A 16,065-nucleotide genomic window follows, 5' to 3' on the forward strand; every position below is an offset into this window, starting at 1 on the left:
TGATGTTCTCCCCCCGTGCCGTTAGACGGTTCGGGGGTTCTTGAATATTCAGCGTGGAAATTTTGATAGGGTTTTTGCTGACCGTATAAGTCATCTTCCTATATTCTGCTATTAGTCAGTGGGCCTCTCTTTGCTAAAAACCTAGTTCATTCTTACGTTTGTCTTTTCTTCTTACCTCACCGTTATTATTTGTTGGGGGCTTGTATCCAACTTTTGGGGTCTTTTCTCTGGAGGCAAGAAAGGTCTATCTTTTCCCTTCTAGGGTTAGTTAGTTCTCCGGCTGGCGCGAGACGTCTAGAACCAACGTAGGTACGTTCCCCGGCTGCTGCTATTTGTGGTGCTAGGATCAGGTATACGGTCAGCCTAGTTACCACTGCCCTATGAGCTGGTCTTTGTGTTTGCAGACTTGGTAATAACTTCTGAGACCCTCTGCCATTGGGGTCATAACAATACCCCTCCTCACATGTAACGCGCCATGCAATAAATGGCGCTTTAATAATAAATAATAATAATATTGGTGTGGCCCTCATGTGCCAATTTCATAGAGGTCTGTCTGTTTCCATGAATGACGCTCTGGCTCTGCATGATTCACCTTGTTCTTTGGCACAGGCCATAACCAAGGCCTCTAAGTTATGTAACTCAGACAGCCATGTGGATGGAAAAAATAAAAAGTTATGGCTTAGAATACAATAGTGAAAAAATTCTATCCCCCAAATTTATTTTGGGTCCTGAGGTGGGCTTAAATTTATCTTGGGGTTTGGTGTGTAGTACTATTTATAGTAGGGGTGTAGTAAAGGGGTCTTAACATTGGAGAATGTTGCATGCAATTTATGTTGGCATATGTTAAAATGTTTTGTATGAGATGCATCACTTTTAAGCATTTTGACTACTGTATGTCACTACTCACAAGTAGACGACATGTATACCATATTTCCCAACGTTATGTGATGGTCATAGAGGATATTTATGAGTGTGGTGTGCTACCCTGCTTTTTCAGATCATGCCTCATTTTGTGAATGAGCAAATGGATGCCAGGCCTCTGTTTGATAATATTTTGGGAATACGCCCAATAACTCTTCTATAAGTGCTGCTTTCCTGAACTCTTCTGGGAGTCCCAGTGGTCTTTCTTTTTTTCAAGGAAGAGTAAACATTTATTGTCATTCTTGACCCTGGAACCTTGATTGATTGATTTTATTATCTTTACAGAATTCCTCTCTGTTGGAAAGACCTGATCCAGATTTGCCGATATGTTTCGAACAAACGGTTCTGGTTTGGATCCCTCTTCTCTTCTTTTGGCTGTGTGTTCCTTGGCAGCTCCTCAACTTGTGTCAACCAGGCAGAGTGAAATCCCCTATGACTAAGCTTTATCTTGCCAAGCAGGTGAGTCCCCAAGACATTGAAATCCTCATCGTGCGTAACAATCCAATCATTATAGGAACTCTTCAGGAATTAGATCAGAAGGTTATTCAGAATTAGGACTTTTTCCCCTAAAAATAGCTCCAAATTTGTAATTCATTCATCCATTTTTTGTCTCGTATGTGAAAAAATGATTGATTTTTATCAGTGTGCTGGATCCGAATTTCACCCATTTTTGGTCTGGTCGTCCGTTTTTACCATCAGAGTTCCATCCGTTTTTCTCATATGAAGAAAAAAATCCAATCTTCGCCATCCCATTAAACAGTAAAAAATGACCACACAGATGTGAACTATAATGGTTACATGTTTTATCTGTGAAAGACCCAGATTAGACACGTATGTGAAAATGGACGTCTGAATGAGGCCTGAGAGGTTTTTTTTTCCAAAAAAAGTACCATATTTATTACATAGTAATATAGTTTTCAAGGTTGAAGGACACTTTAAGTTCATCTAGTTCAACCCATAGCCTAACCTAACATGTCCTAACATGTTGATATCGATAGGTGTTGCAGCACATCTCCTAGTAAATGGGGTGAAAGGTAATGTTCCAATGCAGTTAGTCGAAAAATGTGATGTTTCCTGGAGAATGACCATAAAATATAACATTCAAATGATTTCATTTATTGCAAAAAATAATTTATCCATCTGTCTTTGTGTAAAAAAAAAAGTAATTGCCCCTTTTTCCCCCTTCCTGTTATTATTCCAACAACAGAAGAAATGAATGCACTCAAACATTTTTATTGTCATTAGGTGAATGTTTCCTCCTCTTTTTCAGATTCTGACTTTTTTACTTTTTTGCACATCCATTGCTGGAATCGGCATCGTAATAGCAGAACATATAGAAGAACACTCAAGTTCCAACAAAATGCTCCCTGTGGTCCTCTATGTTAATCCTTCGCTCCATGCTGTTACATGGGTAAGGACTTTATGGATGTTCTGTCCTTGATTTTAGGTTAAAAAAATGCAAGTACAGTTGTCATCCCTAAATGTTTTAAAAATATATATATTTTGAAGACCTTTCCCAGAAGTGTTTTCTCCTCCATTCTTTACACTGCAGCGCTGCTTTTCCATATTACCATACGTTTATGCAATTAAAATATGACTTCTCATTAAACATCTTTCTGTCCACTTAGATCTTGGTGTTAATAATCCAACATAGCAGAAGGTACTGTGTCCGGAAAGACACTGGTGCCCTCTTCATCTTCTGGCTTCTCTCCGTGGTTTGCGGGATTTTTCCATTTCAGACTCTTGTCCGGCTTGCATTGAAAGTAAGTAATCAAAATTATGATCTTGGCCTTCAGTATTGCCATAAAAAATACTTTACACTGATATAATGCTCATAGTATTAACGTAAAGGAAGAAACGTCTCCAAAACATCACCCCAAATCCAGACCAGGACCACCCCGATCTGTGCCGGACACTTTTTTGGGGGAAAGTCCACCGCTCTATTTTTCATGCCGAACTTGGATGGTCAATTCAAAAAGGCTTCACCGTACTATTTGGCTATGACCTTGACATGTGCGTCACCCCTAAAGGTCACCCATAAGGTTCCCTTTTTTTTGCAGGAGGATATTCCGGACATCCCGCGCTTCTGTTTGTTCTTCATCTCCTTCGGTCTTCAGGTTGTTAGTCTCATCATCTCTCCCATCTCAGAATCCAACGATCTCACAAAGAAGGTAGGAAGCGAGATTTGCTGGCGATGATAACAATGGATGGTGCCAGGATTGCATTATGGTTTTTTTTTTAACAAATTTGTGATTACACCCAATAAGCCATAAAGTTAAACCATTTACAGGAAAAATGATAACATCTGGTGAAAATGACTCATATTAAAGGGGACGGGCACAGACAAAAATGGGGCCCCTGTGCCAGAACAATATATGGGCCCTTTGTAATCCAAAACTCATCTTAATGCAAATTTTCACTTACTTTGGAGCTGCTAGTGGCCCCCTGACCTCTTGGGCCCCTGTGCGGTTGTGTCACTAATGGTATGTCCACCCTTGGGTGGGATATATTGTCCAGCAAGTAAATAAGGGCCAATTAATCAAGGTGTTTTCACTAGAATTCTGGCATAAGGCTAAGTTCACACTGGGCATTTTTGCCACTTTTATTTATTAGTTTTTATTTTTATGCAAATTTTCAGCTTCCTTTTACAGTACCAGCACAGTCTATGGGAGTTCAGAAATCTCATGCACACAGCTTGTTTTATTGTCATCAGGATTTTATGCATGGCATAGTTTTTTTGCAGAATGGAGCATGTCACTTCTTTCAGCATTTTTTTGTGCGTTTGCATTGAAATGAATGGGCGCTGAAAAAAAACACAAAAAACCCAGCTGTCAGACTTTGCTGCCTTTTTTTGTGCCAAAACCTGATTCTGTAGAAGAGACGTTTTTTTTCCAACACTAAACTTTATCAGCATGCACAAGAGACAAATCTAGCATGCCGAAACCGCAGCAAAAAAGTGAGAAAAACCAAGGAAAACCTGCTTTTTTTCTGCAGCTTCTATCCTGTTAAGAGATCAGGTTTTGCTGCAGAAAAAAAAACCGCTGAAAAACCGCCCAGTGTGACTTTACCTAAGATTGTTCAAAATTTTGCAAATTTTGGCATTTTTACTACTTTTTGAAAAGTTGGCAGACCTTGAGCAAGATGGGGCATAGCAAGGCGTAATTTGCGCCACAATAGTTGCATCAATTAGGACAATAATGGATACCAGCCCTGGCCTGGTCGATGTTTCTGGCAGTGCTGCACGACAATTGAAAGATGTGCCAGATTCAATAAAAGATGCCCACCTCTTCATAAATCTGACGCATCTTACTCCGGAGCTTGCTGCAGTAAGTTAATGAATCGGAGTCTCAGTTCTTGAAGTTTATGTGTTGGAAGCAAGAAACATGGGCAAACGTAAGGATCTGAACGTCAAATAAATTGTGATGGCGAGACTACTGTTCCACAGCCAGGGATGGAAGCGGAACTATAGTACCAGCAGCGAACACTGCAGCCAATCAGCGGCTACTGATGGGCTGCAGTGGTCGTGTGACACATGCTCTGGGTGCTCAAGGCCAACAGATCAGATGATTGTACCTAGTGCAGAGAAGCTACAACCATCTTTTTTTTTTTTTTACTACCCTACCCTGAGGTCACTGAGAATAACGTTTATAGAGTAACCGTTGTATACCATTGATTTATTATTATTATTCATTTTTATAGCGCCATTTATTCCATGGCGCTTTACATGTGAAATACGGGGCAAATATAGACAAATACATTAAACATGAGCAAAAACAAGGCACACGGGTACATAAGGAGGGAGGACCCTGATAAAAAATAAATAAATGAAACATGAAAATAAAAAAAACTTTATTATATATCTTATCAAAAAATCTGCTCCTTTCTCCTCCTGGACAGATATTTTATTTTCAAAATTCTCAATTCACAGTTAAAATATGTATTTAGTGAAGACACATAAGATTTTATGGGGAGGAGTTTTCCACTAGCTCCTCCCCCGCATCTCCTCCCCTGTACATAGAATCTTATTGGCACCAACTGTCATCTCCTCTCTCAATAATGTAACAATCTGTCTTCACTGAATACAAATTTTACCCATGAATTGAGGATTTAGAAAATGAATAATCAGTCCAGGAGGAGAAAGAAGCGGATTTCTCTGATAAGATATATAAAGAAGTTGCTTATTTCCACGTGTATTATTAATTTATGCAAAAAAAATAAATTAAAACGACAGTTACACATGAAAGTAAGGGGAAGCCCATGTAGCTTTATAGCTTAGCATTCATTTTACGATTTGAGCTAATTCATAATGGGATACCAAAGAGTCACCCTAGATATTGCTGACTCCACCTATCTCCAAAGGAGAGAATGACCCTCTAGTATTAATTAAAGGAATTTTCCATTATTTTTAAAATATGTAAATGTGCTTTTAACTAAATTAATCTATTTTAATAAATATATTTATTTATTAAAAATTCTTCTCTGTCTTTCCTTCCCCTAACCTCTGCAATGAGGTCGCAGGTGACGTGTCTTCCACCTAAGTGACATCACATTCAGTCGTCACATGACCGTCTCATCCAGGACATGCTGTGCTATTGGTCACCGCGGTCAGATGACCACAGGACGTGATGTCACTTTAGAGGAGTTTATAAAGTAGGACAAGGATTCCAGGAAAATACAGTTAATATTTTTGTAGAATTTTTTTTACGTAGAATTAATATTGATTTTATTTATTTATTTTTTTAGTAATTTTATTATACATTATAAATAAAATATCAAAATTTATATTATTTTTAGAATCCTGAATTAACGGCATCTTTTCTAAGCAGGATCACTTTCAGCTGGTATGACAGGTACGTTTTCTATATGTTGATTTTGTGTGTAATTTTTCTGGTCCCAGGCCATTAATCTGGAGAAAAATGTAATATCAGACATACAGAACTGATCAAAGTAGCATTTTTTTTCATGGAATAAAACTTTTTTCTCTAACCTAGCACAGCCCCTGAAATTATTGTATGCTTTCAAAGATGTTTTCTATTTATTGTTCTAAAATAACAAAAAAATAAACAACTTTTTAAATAGTCTGCTTAGTGTATTGAACTCTCATGCAGTGCTATATGTCTCCATGGTAACAGACTACATACAAACCTTTTGTAGTCTGATCCTATAATCCTATTCTGCATTACTTCCTTCCATCTATCGCTTCTTCTACTCTCTAAAGGTGAACAAAAAAGAGGATTTGTGTGTAGCATGTTACCATGGAGACACATAAGTCTGCATAAGAACTGTATACACAAAACGGGATTTTTTTTTTTTATCAATCAAGAGCATTTAAAAAGTTGCTACTTTTTTATGATGCAGTGGGGCAATAAAATGGTTGTAAAATGAAAATGATGAGAGTCTTCTATTGTCCATTAACGTGTTGTTTCTTGCAGAATCGTGCTTAAAGGATACAGGAAACCTTTAGTCATGGAAGATCTCTTTGAACTGAGCAAGCAAGATCAGACCAAATACTCCTATGAAATATTCGATAAAACTATGAAGGCGGAAATAGCTAAAGCGAGGAAAGAGCTGGTGAAACGTAGAAATAAAAGGAAACAGAAGGATGGCGCCATTGAAATGAATGGGCTAAGCAATGCCCAGAGCCAGGACGTATTAGTCACGGTAAATCCTTTTTATCACGTAATATTCTCTTTGTTGTGTGGGCTGGATACTTTTTATCTATAGAGATTTAGGGACCCGATTCATCAATTTAGGTGCTTTTTTTTTGTAATCACTTTATTTTCCTTTTTTTGTGGTATTCGTTGACTTATTTGCAGCAAATTTTTCAAGAGGAGACACGTTGTTCCTGAATTTTTGTGCAAATAAAAAATGCTATTTATCTTTATTTTTAACTTTTATTGTGACTTTTTGTATACATGGCATAAAAAGTCACATGCTCTGCTAATATGTCACAAAATTTGAGCAAAAAAATTAATTAAAAAAAAAGAAAAATGTTTAAAGTACAGAAAATCACTCCAGGGAGGGATGGAGTATATATGTACAAAATTTTTACAATTTTTTTTAAAAAAGTCGCAACCAATGAATCTGGAATCCTCAAATCTCCACCACAACACACAAACACCTATAAAATTGTCTTTCAAAAAGGTGAAATTTAAAAGAAGATAAATGCGCAAATAAAAAGCATCAAAAAAGGTGCAAATGTAAGAATGACATGGGCTCTTAATACCCATATAAATTTATGTAATTATCCCTTTTATTATACGTTATTGCAGCATAAGCTCCATGGAAGCAAAATGGGGCTCATGTTGTGAATTCTGCTCTTGGGCTCCCTCCGGTGGTTGTTGGTGGTAGTGCAGTTGTCTCTGGGTTGTAATCCAGGGCAGGTGTTTCTGCTGATTGCAGCTCTACTAGGTATTTAGGTGTGCAGGATCCATGGGTCCCTGCCAGTTGTCCATTGTTCTTGGAGGGATTGCATCTCTGTCTGGCTCCTCATGCCCTGCTGTCAATTCAGCTAAAGATAAGTGTCTGGTTTTTTGTCTCTGTAGCACACATGCAGTGTGCTTTACAATTCAGTGCAATTCATTGTGTTTTTGTCCAGCTTTGACTTTGTTTGGATTTTTCAGTCATGCTGGATTCTCTGGAGATGCAGATATACTTGCTATGTCTTTAGTTAGATGTAGGATATTTGTATTATCTGCTGTGGATATTTTTAGGGTTTTAATACTGACCGCTTAGAATTCTGTCCTATCCTTTTCTATTTAGCTAGAAGTGCCTCTTTTGCTAAAACCTGTTTTCTGCCTGCGTGTGTCTTTCCTCTTATACTCACAGTCAATATTTGTGGGGGGCTGCCTATCCTTTGGGGTTCTGCTCTGAGGCAAGATAGAATTCCCATTTCCATCTATAGGGGTATTTAGTCCTCCGGCTGTGTCGAGTTGTCTAGGACGTGTTAGGTACACCCCACGGCTACTTCTAGTTGCGGTGTCAGTTTAGGGTTTGCGGTCAGTACAGGTACCACCTACTCCAGAGAAAGTCTCATGCTACTCCAGGGTCACCGGATCATAACAGTACAACTGGCCAACAATGAGTTAATTGCATCTCAGAAGAAGGGAAGAAAGGTGTTGAGCCATTTTTTTTTCTGTAGCCTGTTTTGTCTTTCCTTCCCTCTTTTCCTCTGGGTGACTGAGGAGTTTTGTGCTAGCATGGATGTTCAGGGATTAGCTTCTCGTGTAGACCAGCTTGCTGCTAGGGTACAGGGTATTTCGGATTATATTGTTCAGACTCCGGTTTTGGAGCCTAGGATTCCTACTCCTGATTTGTTTTTTGGGGACAGGTCCAAATTTTTGAGTTTTAAAAACAACTGTAAACTGTTTTTTGCTCTGAAACCTCGTTCCTCTGGTGATTCCATTCAGCAGGTTAAAATTGTCATCTCCCTGCTGCGTGGCGATCCTCAGGATTGGGCATTTTCCCTGGAATCTGGGAATCCGGCCTTGCTTAATGTAGATGCCTTTTTTCAGGCTCTAGGGTTATTATATGATGAACCAAATTCTGTGGATCATGCGGAGAAGACCTTGTTGGCCCTGTCTCAGGGTCAAGAAGCGGCAGAATTGTATTGTCAGAAATTTAGAAAGTGGTCTGTGCTGACTAAATGGAATGAGGATGCTTTGGCGGCAATTTTCAGAAAGGGTCTTTCTGAATCTGTTAAAGATGTTATGGTGGGGTTTCCCACGCCTGTTGGTCTGGGTGATTCTATGTCTCTGGCCATTCAGATTGATCGGCGCTTGCGGGAGCGCAGAACTGTGCGCACGGAGGCGTTGTCCTCAGAGCAGATACCTGAGCCTATGCAGTGTGATAGGATTCTGTCTAGAGCGGAACAACAAGGATTCAGACATCAGAATAGGTTGTGTTTTTACTGTGGCGATGCTTCTCATGTCAGTTCAGTCTGCCCTAAGCGTACAAAGAGGATCGCTAGTTCATTTACCATCAGTACTGTACAACCTAAATTTCTGTTATCTGTGACCTTGATCTGCTCATTGTCGTCATTTTCTGTCATGGCGTTTGTGGATTCAGGTGCCGCTTTGAACTTAATGGACTTTGAATTTGCCAGGCGTTGTGGTTTCCCCTTGCAGTCTTTGCAGAACCCTATTCCTTTAAGGGGCATTGATGCTACACCTTTGGCTAAAAGTAAACCCCAGTTTTGGACACAGGTGACCATGTGCATGGCGCCAGCCCATCAGGAAGATTGTCGTTTTCTGGTGTTGCATAATTTGCATGATGCTATTGTGCTGGGTTTTCCATGGTTGCAGGTACATATTCCGGTGTTGGATTTGAAATCTATGTCTGTGACTAGTTGGGGTTGTCAGGGGGTTCATAATGACGTTCCTTTGATGTCAATCTCCTCTTCCTCCTCTTCTGAAGTTCCAGAGTTTTTGTCTGATTTTCAGGATGTATTCGATGAGCCCAAGTCCAGTTCCCTTCCACCGCATAGGGACTGTGATTGTGCTATTGACTTGATTCCAGGCTGTAAGTTTCCTAAGGGCCGACTTTTCAACCTGTCTGTGCCTGAACATACCGCCATGCGGAGTTATGTTAAGGAGTCTTTGGAGAAAGGGCATATTCGGGCCATCTTCTTCACCGTTGGGAGCGGGATTTTTTTTTGTTGCTAAGAAGGATGGCTCCTTGAGACCCTGTATTGATTATCGCCTCTTGAATAAGATCACGGTCAAGTTTCAATACCCTTTGCTTTCCGATTTGTTTGCTAGGATTAAGGGGGCTAGTTGGTTTACTAAGATTGACCTTCGAGGGGCATATAATCTTGTTCGTATTAAGCAGGGTGATGAATGGAAAACTGCGTTTAATACGCCCGAAGGCCATTTTGAATACCTTGTGATGCCATTCGGGCTCTCTAATGCTCCATCTGTTTTTCAGTCCTTCATGCATGATATCTTCCGGAATTATCTTGATAAATTCATGATTGTATATTTGGATGACATTTTGATTTTTTCCGATGATTGGGAGTCTCATATGCAACAGGTCAGGATGGTATTTCAGATCCTTCGTGATAATGCTTTGTTTGTGAAGGGGTCTAAGTGTCTCTTTGGAGTACAGAAGATTTCTTTTTTGGGCTTCATTTTTTCTCCCTCATCTATAGAGATGGATCCGGTTAAGGTTCAGGCCATTCATGATTGGATTCAGCCCACATCCGTGAAGAGCCTTCAGAAATTTTTGGGCTTTGCTAATTTTTATCGCCGTTTCATTGCTAACTTCTCCAGGTTAAACCCCTGACCGATTTGACGAAGAAAGGCGCTGATGTGACGAATTGGTCCTCTGCGGCTGTCTCTGCCTTTCAGGAGCTTAAACGCCGATTTACTTCTGCCCCGGTGTTGCGGCAGCCGGATGTTTCTCTTCCGGTTGAGGTTGACGCTTCTGAGATTGGGGCAGGGGCCGTTTTGTCTCAGAGGAATTCTGATGGTTCCTTGATGAAACCATGTGCCTTCTTTTCCCGTAAGTTTTCGCCTGCTGAACGCAATTATGATGTCGGCAATCGGGAGTTGTTGGCTATGAAGTGGGCGTTTGAGGAATGGCGACATTGGCTTGAGGGAGCCAAGCACTGTATTGTGGTCTTGACCGATCATAAAAATCTGATTTACCTCGAGTCTGCCAAACGGCTGAATCCTAGACAGGCTCGATGGTCCCTGTTTTTCTCCCGTTTTGATTTTGTGGTCTCGTATCTTCCGGGTTCTAAGAATATTAAGGCTGATGCCCTCTCTAGGAGTTTTTTGCCTGATTCTCCTGAGGTCCTTGAACCGGTCGGCATTCTGAAGGAAGGGATGGTCCTTTCTGCCATTTCCCCTGATTTACGACGGGTTTTTCAGGAATTTCAGGCTGACAAACCTGACCGCTGTCCAGTGGGGAAACTGTTTGTTCCTGATAGATGGACTAGTAGAGTGATTTCTGAGGTTCATTGTTCTGTGTTGGCTGGCCATCCTGGTATTTTTGGTACCAGAGATTTGGTTGGTAGGTCCTTTTGGTGGCCTTCTTTGTCGCGTGATGTGCGTTCTTTTGTGCAGTCCTGTGGGACTTGTGCGCGGGCCAAGCCTTGTTGTTCCCGTGCTAGTGGGTTGCTTTTGCCTTTGCCGGTCCCTGAGAGGCCCTGGACGCATATTTCTATGGATTTTATTTCAGATCTTCCGGTTTCCCAGAGGATGTCGGTTATTTGGGTGGTTTGTGACCGGTTCTCTAAGATGGTTCATTTGGTGCCTTTGCCTAAATTGCCTTCCTCTTCTGATTTGGTTCCGTTGTTTTTTCAGCATGTGGTTCGTTTGCATGGTATTCCGGAGAATATTGTGTCCGACAGAGGTTCCCAGTTTGTTTCTAGGTTTTGGCGGGCCTTTTGTGCTAGGCTGGGCATTGATTTGTCTTTTTCTTCCGCATTTCATCCTCAGACAAATGGCCAGACCGAGCGAACTAATCAGACTTTGGAAACTTATTTGAGATGCTTTGTGTCTGCTGATCAGGATGATTGGGTGGCTTTCTTGCCATTGGCCGAGTTTGCCCTTAATAATCGGGCTAGTTCGGCTACCTTGGTTTCGCCCTTCTTTTGTAATTTTGGTTTTCATCCTCGTTTTTCTTCAGGGCAGGTTGAGCCTTCGGATTGTCCTGGTGTGGATTCTGTGGTTGACAGGTTGCAGCAGATTTGGGCTCATGTGGTGGACAATTTGGTGTTGTCTCAGGAGGAGGCTCAGCGTTTTGCTAACCGTCGTCGGTGTGTTGGTTCCCGGCTTCGGGTTGGGGATTTGGTCTGGTTGTCTTACCGTTATGTTCCTATGAAGGTTTCTTCCCCTAAGTTTAAGCCTCGGTTTATTGGTCCTTATAGGATTTCTGAGATTATCAATCCGGTGTCTTTTCGTTTGGCCCTTCCGGCCTCTTTTGCCATCCATAATGTTTTCCATAGATCTTTATTGCGGAAATATGTGGTGCCCGTTGTTCCCTCTGTTGATCCTCCTGCCCCTGTGTTGGTTGATGGGGAGTTGGAGTATGTGGTTGAGAAGATTTTGGATTCTCGTTTTTCGAGGCGGAAGCTTCAGTACCTTGTCAAATGGAAGGGTTATGGCCAGGAGGATAACTCTTGGGTTTTTGCCTCTGATGTCCATGCTGCTGATTTGGTCCGTGCCTTTCATATGGCTCTTCCTGATCGGCCTGGGGGCTCTGGTAAGGGTTCGGTGACCCCTCTTCAAGGGGGTGTAGTGTTGTGAATTCTGCTCTTGGGCTCCCTCCGGTGGTTGTTGGTGGTAGTGCAGTTGTCTCTGGGTTGTAATCCAGGGCAGGTGTTTCTGCTGATTGCAGCTCTACTAGGTATTTAGGTGTGCAGGATCCATGAGTCCCTGCCAGTTGTCCATTGTTCTTGGAGGGATTGCATCTCTGTCTGGCTCCTCATGCCCTGCTGTCAATTTAGCTAAAGATAAGTGTCTGGTTTTTTTGTCTCTGTAGCACACATGCAGTGTGCTTTACAATTCAGTGCAATTCATTGTGTTTTTGTCCAGCTTTGACTTTGTTTGGATTTTTCAGTCATGCTGGATTCTCTGGAGATGCAGATATACATTCTATGTCTTTAGTTAGATGTAGGATATTTGTATTATCTGCTGTGGATATTTTTAGGGTTTTAATACTGACCGCTTAGAATTCTGTCCTATCCTTTTCTATTTAGCTAGAAGTGCCTCTTTTGCTAAAACATGTTTTCTGCCTGCGTGTGTCTTTCCTCTTATACTCACAGTCAATATTTGTGGGGGGCTGCCTATCCTTTGGGGTTCTGCTCTGAGGCAAGATAGAATTCCCATTTCCATCTATAGGGGTATTTAGTCCTCCGGCTGTGTCGAGTTGTCTAGGACGTGTTAGGTACACCCCACGGCTACTTCTAGTTGCGGTGTCAGTTTAGGGTTTGCGGTCAGTACAGGTACCACCTACTCCAGAGAAAGTCTCATGCTACTCCAGGGTCACCGGATCATAACAGGCTCAACTGCAATACCAAACACAACCTCTGAACATGTGTGGTGCTGTTTAGGGGGTAAAAGAGGCATATCGTTTCTAATTCTAAATAATCCCCTAAATTTTAGATTCCTGCTTCATTATCTTAATTTTACTCCTTGTTCCTTTCTAGGAAGAAAAGAAGAAAGAAAAGAAAGAATCCATATCTGGAACGTCTAAGGATTACCCCAAGTCCTGGCTATTGAAGACCCTGATTAAAGCATTCTCTAATATCCTCCTAAAGTCAGCTTTCTTCAAACTCATTCATGACCTCCTGGTATTCGTCAGCCCCCAAGTCTTAAAGTAAGATTTATTTCCCTATTCCACCATTACTAACAGCCACAGAAATATTTAAAGGGGCTGTGAAGAAAACTGGGGTCTAATTTTTTCCTAAGAACAGCAAAACTCTTTTCTCCTATGCCTCATTGGGGGACACAGGACCATGGGTGTTATGCTGCTGCCACTAGGAGGACACTAAGTAATACAGAAAGAATAGCTCCTCCCCTGCAGTATACACCCTCCTGCTGGCTCTCAGCTCCTCCCCTGCAGTATACACCCTCCTGCTGGCTCTCAGCTCCTCCCCTGCAGTATACACCCTCCTGCTGGCTCTCAGCTCCTCCCCTGCAGTATACACCCTCCTGCTGGCTCTCAGCTCCTCCCCTGCAGTATACACCCTCCTGCTGGCTCCAATTGAACCAGTTCTTGCTTAGTGTCTGTAGGAGGCACTTTCAGACCCCAACGTTTTTATTTTAGTTTTTTACTTTTTATTCTATTTTTTCCCTTAACGGAGCGAATGGGGGCGAATCATCAACAGGCAAGTACGTGGAGCGTCCCTCCCGTATCCTTTCCTGCAACGTTGGATGCCAGCCCTGAGCTCATATTACGGGCGACGGTTCCTTCGTGTTCCGATCTCCCCCCCTCCATAGCAGGCGACCACATGGAGTAGGCCTCCATCTACCTCTTCTGGAGCCAGGTGCATACCCGGACATAATACGTATGGCATCCGTGCAGCCCCCACTGCATCACCACTGATATAGCGGATGACACATGGCGGCAGAAGCTCTCCACCCCCTCCCTGACTATGGCGACGGTGAATTGAGCACCGGCCCACCGCATCTACCGTGAGTACACTGCGGGGGCCGAGGCGCTGGGGGGTCCTGGTCCCCGGGGTATGGAAGGTCCACACTTTAAAGCCCGCGTCTGTGGGTGTTCCGCAGTGCCGCAATTCAATGATGGAGCGTGGCTTAAGTATGGCGCTAATAACGGTCGCGGCACTACAGGCCGCAACCGCAGGTTTAAAATTTAGCCCCCGGCTTTTCCCCTTCATACAGGCCGGAGTTTTGGCCACACCCACTGGCAGCTACTGCTGACTACTCTTTTCTGGCGCTTCTCGTTCCCTGAGAAGCGCTCTCACTGATCTCGGCGGCCATCTTGGGACACCCACAGGGCTGATGCTCAGCGCTGCTCCAGCCTTTTGAATCACAGCCTTCAGGACTAGCGATTTCTGGGCATACACTGCGGACCTCCCCTGGGGACTCAAGACACAGGACCTGGGTAACCTGCAGACACATAGCTTAACCCTTCACCTGCTAGTAAGCGCTCTCCTCAAGGCTACGCTATGTCTCAATCAAAGCCTCTCAAAAAGTCTGGGAAAACCCACGCTGTGTTCTTCGCTGCATGTACCTCTTGTAAGGTGTCATTACCCCGGGGTCACAGTACTGCATTATGCACAGCTTGTGAACCGGTGACTGCTCAGGGACCACCTGTTACTGATACCGAACCCAGTGAGCCTAGTCCCCCTGAGTGGGCTACCTCCCTTACCCGGTCTATGGCATCCCTGGCAAAAGTGTTACTCATTCCGAGACCCGTCCTCTAACCAGGGCACTATTTCGGACAACGCTTCCGATTGTCAGAACCCCTCGTACTCCAGGGGTCGTACCTTGCCAAGGAGCTCTCGCTCTTCCAGAAAAAGGACTCATGCCATATCCCCAGACGATCACAGGGATTCGGGTTCTGAGAGCTCCATTTCTCGCTCCCCTTCCATTGGGGCTAGTAGAGAACCTGTTTCAGAGGACAATTCTGATACGTCCCTAGATCAGGAATTTCATCACGAACAGGAGATTCTCAACTCTCTGAGTCAATGAATAAGGCTTTGAAGCTTGATGAGGAACCTTTATCTAAAACGGATGATGCCGTGTCCTTTAAGAGGACCAAGCGAGCTCATAGAGTGTTCGCCACTCATCACGAATTTAAGGAAATCGTTGAATCTCACAGGATCCGTCCAGATAAACGATTCACAGGGCAGAAGCCCATGGAGTCAAAATATCCCTTTGCCCAGGATCTAAGAAGGGATTGGTCGCAGTTTCCCCCGGTTGATCCTCCGGTATTGCGCCTGGCTACTAAATCTGTTTTATCCTCTTTGGAGGGCGCCTCGATTAAAAACCAAACCGATCGTCAGATCGACAATGTGGCGCGTTCAGCATTTGAAGCCTCAGCAGCCGCACTCTTCCCATCTTTTGCCGCTACGTGGGTGGCTAAGGCTATGACACACTGGGCTGAGGTCTTGTCTTCAGCAGTGCTGGATACCAATCTTCCCCCCGAGATAGCAGACCTCGCTATTCAGATAGCCAGAGCTGGAGTTTTTATAGTGACTGCGTCCCTAGATGCTGCTAACTGTGCTTCTCAAGCAGCGCAAACGCCATCACCATCCGGAGGTCCTTATGGCTCAGGGACTGGCGTGCGGATTCTGCTTCCAAAAAGTCATTGACTTCTCTTCCATATCAGAGCGGTCGCCTTTTTGGCGAAAAGCTCGACCAATTAATTTCCAATGCCACTGGAGGGAAGAGTAAATTTCTTCCACAACAGAGACCCTTTCGGCCCTGTCAGAACCAGCAGCAGCAGGCTCGGTTCCGATTTTTTTCGTTTCAACTCAAATTGGTCCTCTGCTTCCACATCTTCCGGACCCGGCCGGGCACAACGTAGGGATAGAGGTCCCCATACCTCTTACAAACCTAACCCTTCATGGAGAGGCAGGCCTAGGCAGTCAGGATCCAGGGGGTCCAGACCGGGCAGGTCTCCCACACAATGAATCCTGCGGTATCCGGAGGACACCCTCAAAGTAGG

The 16,065-nt window shown here is 43.2% G+C and overlaps 1 protein-coding gene across 1 annotated transcript in view; it reads left to right on the forward strand.

The window, feature by feature from the left end:
• ABCC2 (ATP binding cassette subfamily C member 2) overlaps positions 1 to 16,065 on the forward strand; it is a 59,363-nt gene that overhangs the window by 4,727 nt on the left and 38,571 nt on the right. Inside the window, exons 2-8 of the mRNA XM_077258350.1 lie at positions 1,207 to 1,380; positions 2,192 to 2,332; positions 2,550 to 2,684; positions 2,982 to 3,092; positions 5,716 to 5,771; positions 6,354 to 6,582; positions 13,076 to 13,245. Coding sequence (XP_077114465.1) covers positions 1,207 to 1,380; positions 2,192 to 2,332; positions 2,550 to 2,684; positions 2,982 to 3,092; positions 5,716 to 5,771; positions 6,354 to 6,582; positions 13,076 to 13,245 — 1,016 coding nt within the window. The remainder of the gene's footprint in view (positions 1 to 1,206; positions 1,381 to 2,191; positions 2,333 to 2,549; positions 2,685 to 2,981; positions 3,093 to 5,715; positions 5,772 to 6,353; positions 6,583 to 13,075; positions 13,246 to 16,065) is intronic.

This window comes from Ranitomeya variabilis, chromosome 4 (assembly GCF_051348905.1).
Source record: "Ranitomeya variabilis isolate aRanVar5 chromosome 4, aRanVar5.hap1, whole genome shotgun sequence".
In the NCBI taxonomy this organism is placed as follows: domain Eukaryota; kingdom Metazoa; phylum Chordata; class Amphibia; order Anura; family Dendrobatidae; genus Ranitomeya; species Ranitomeya variabilis.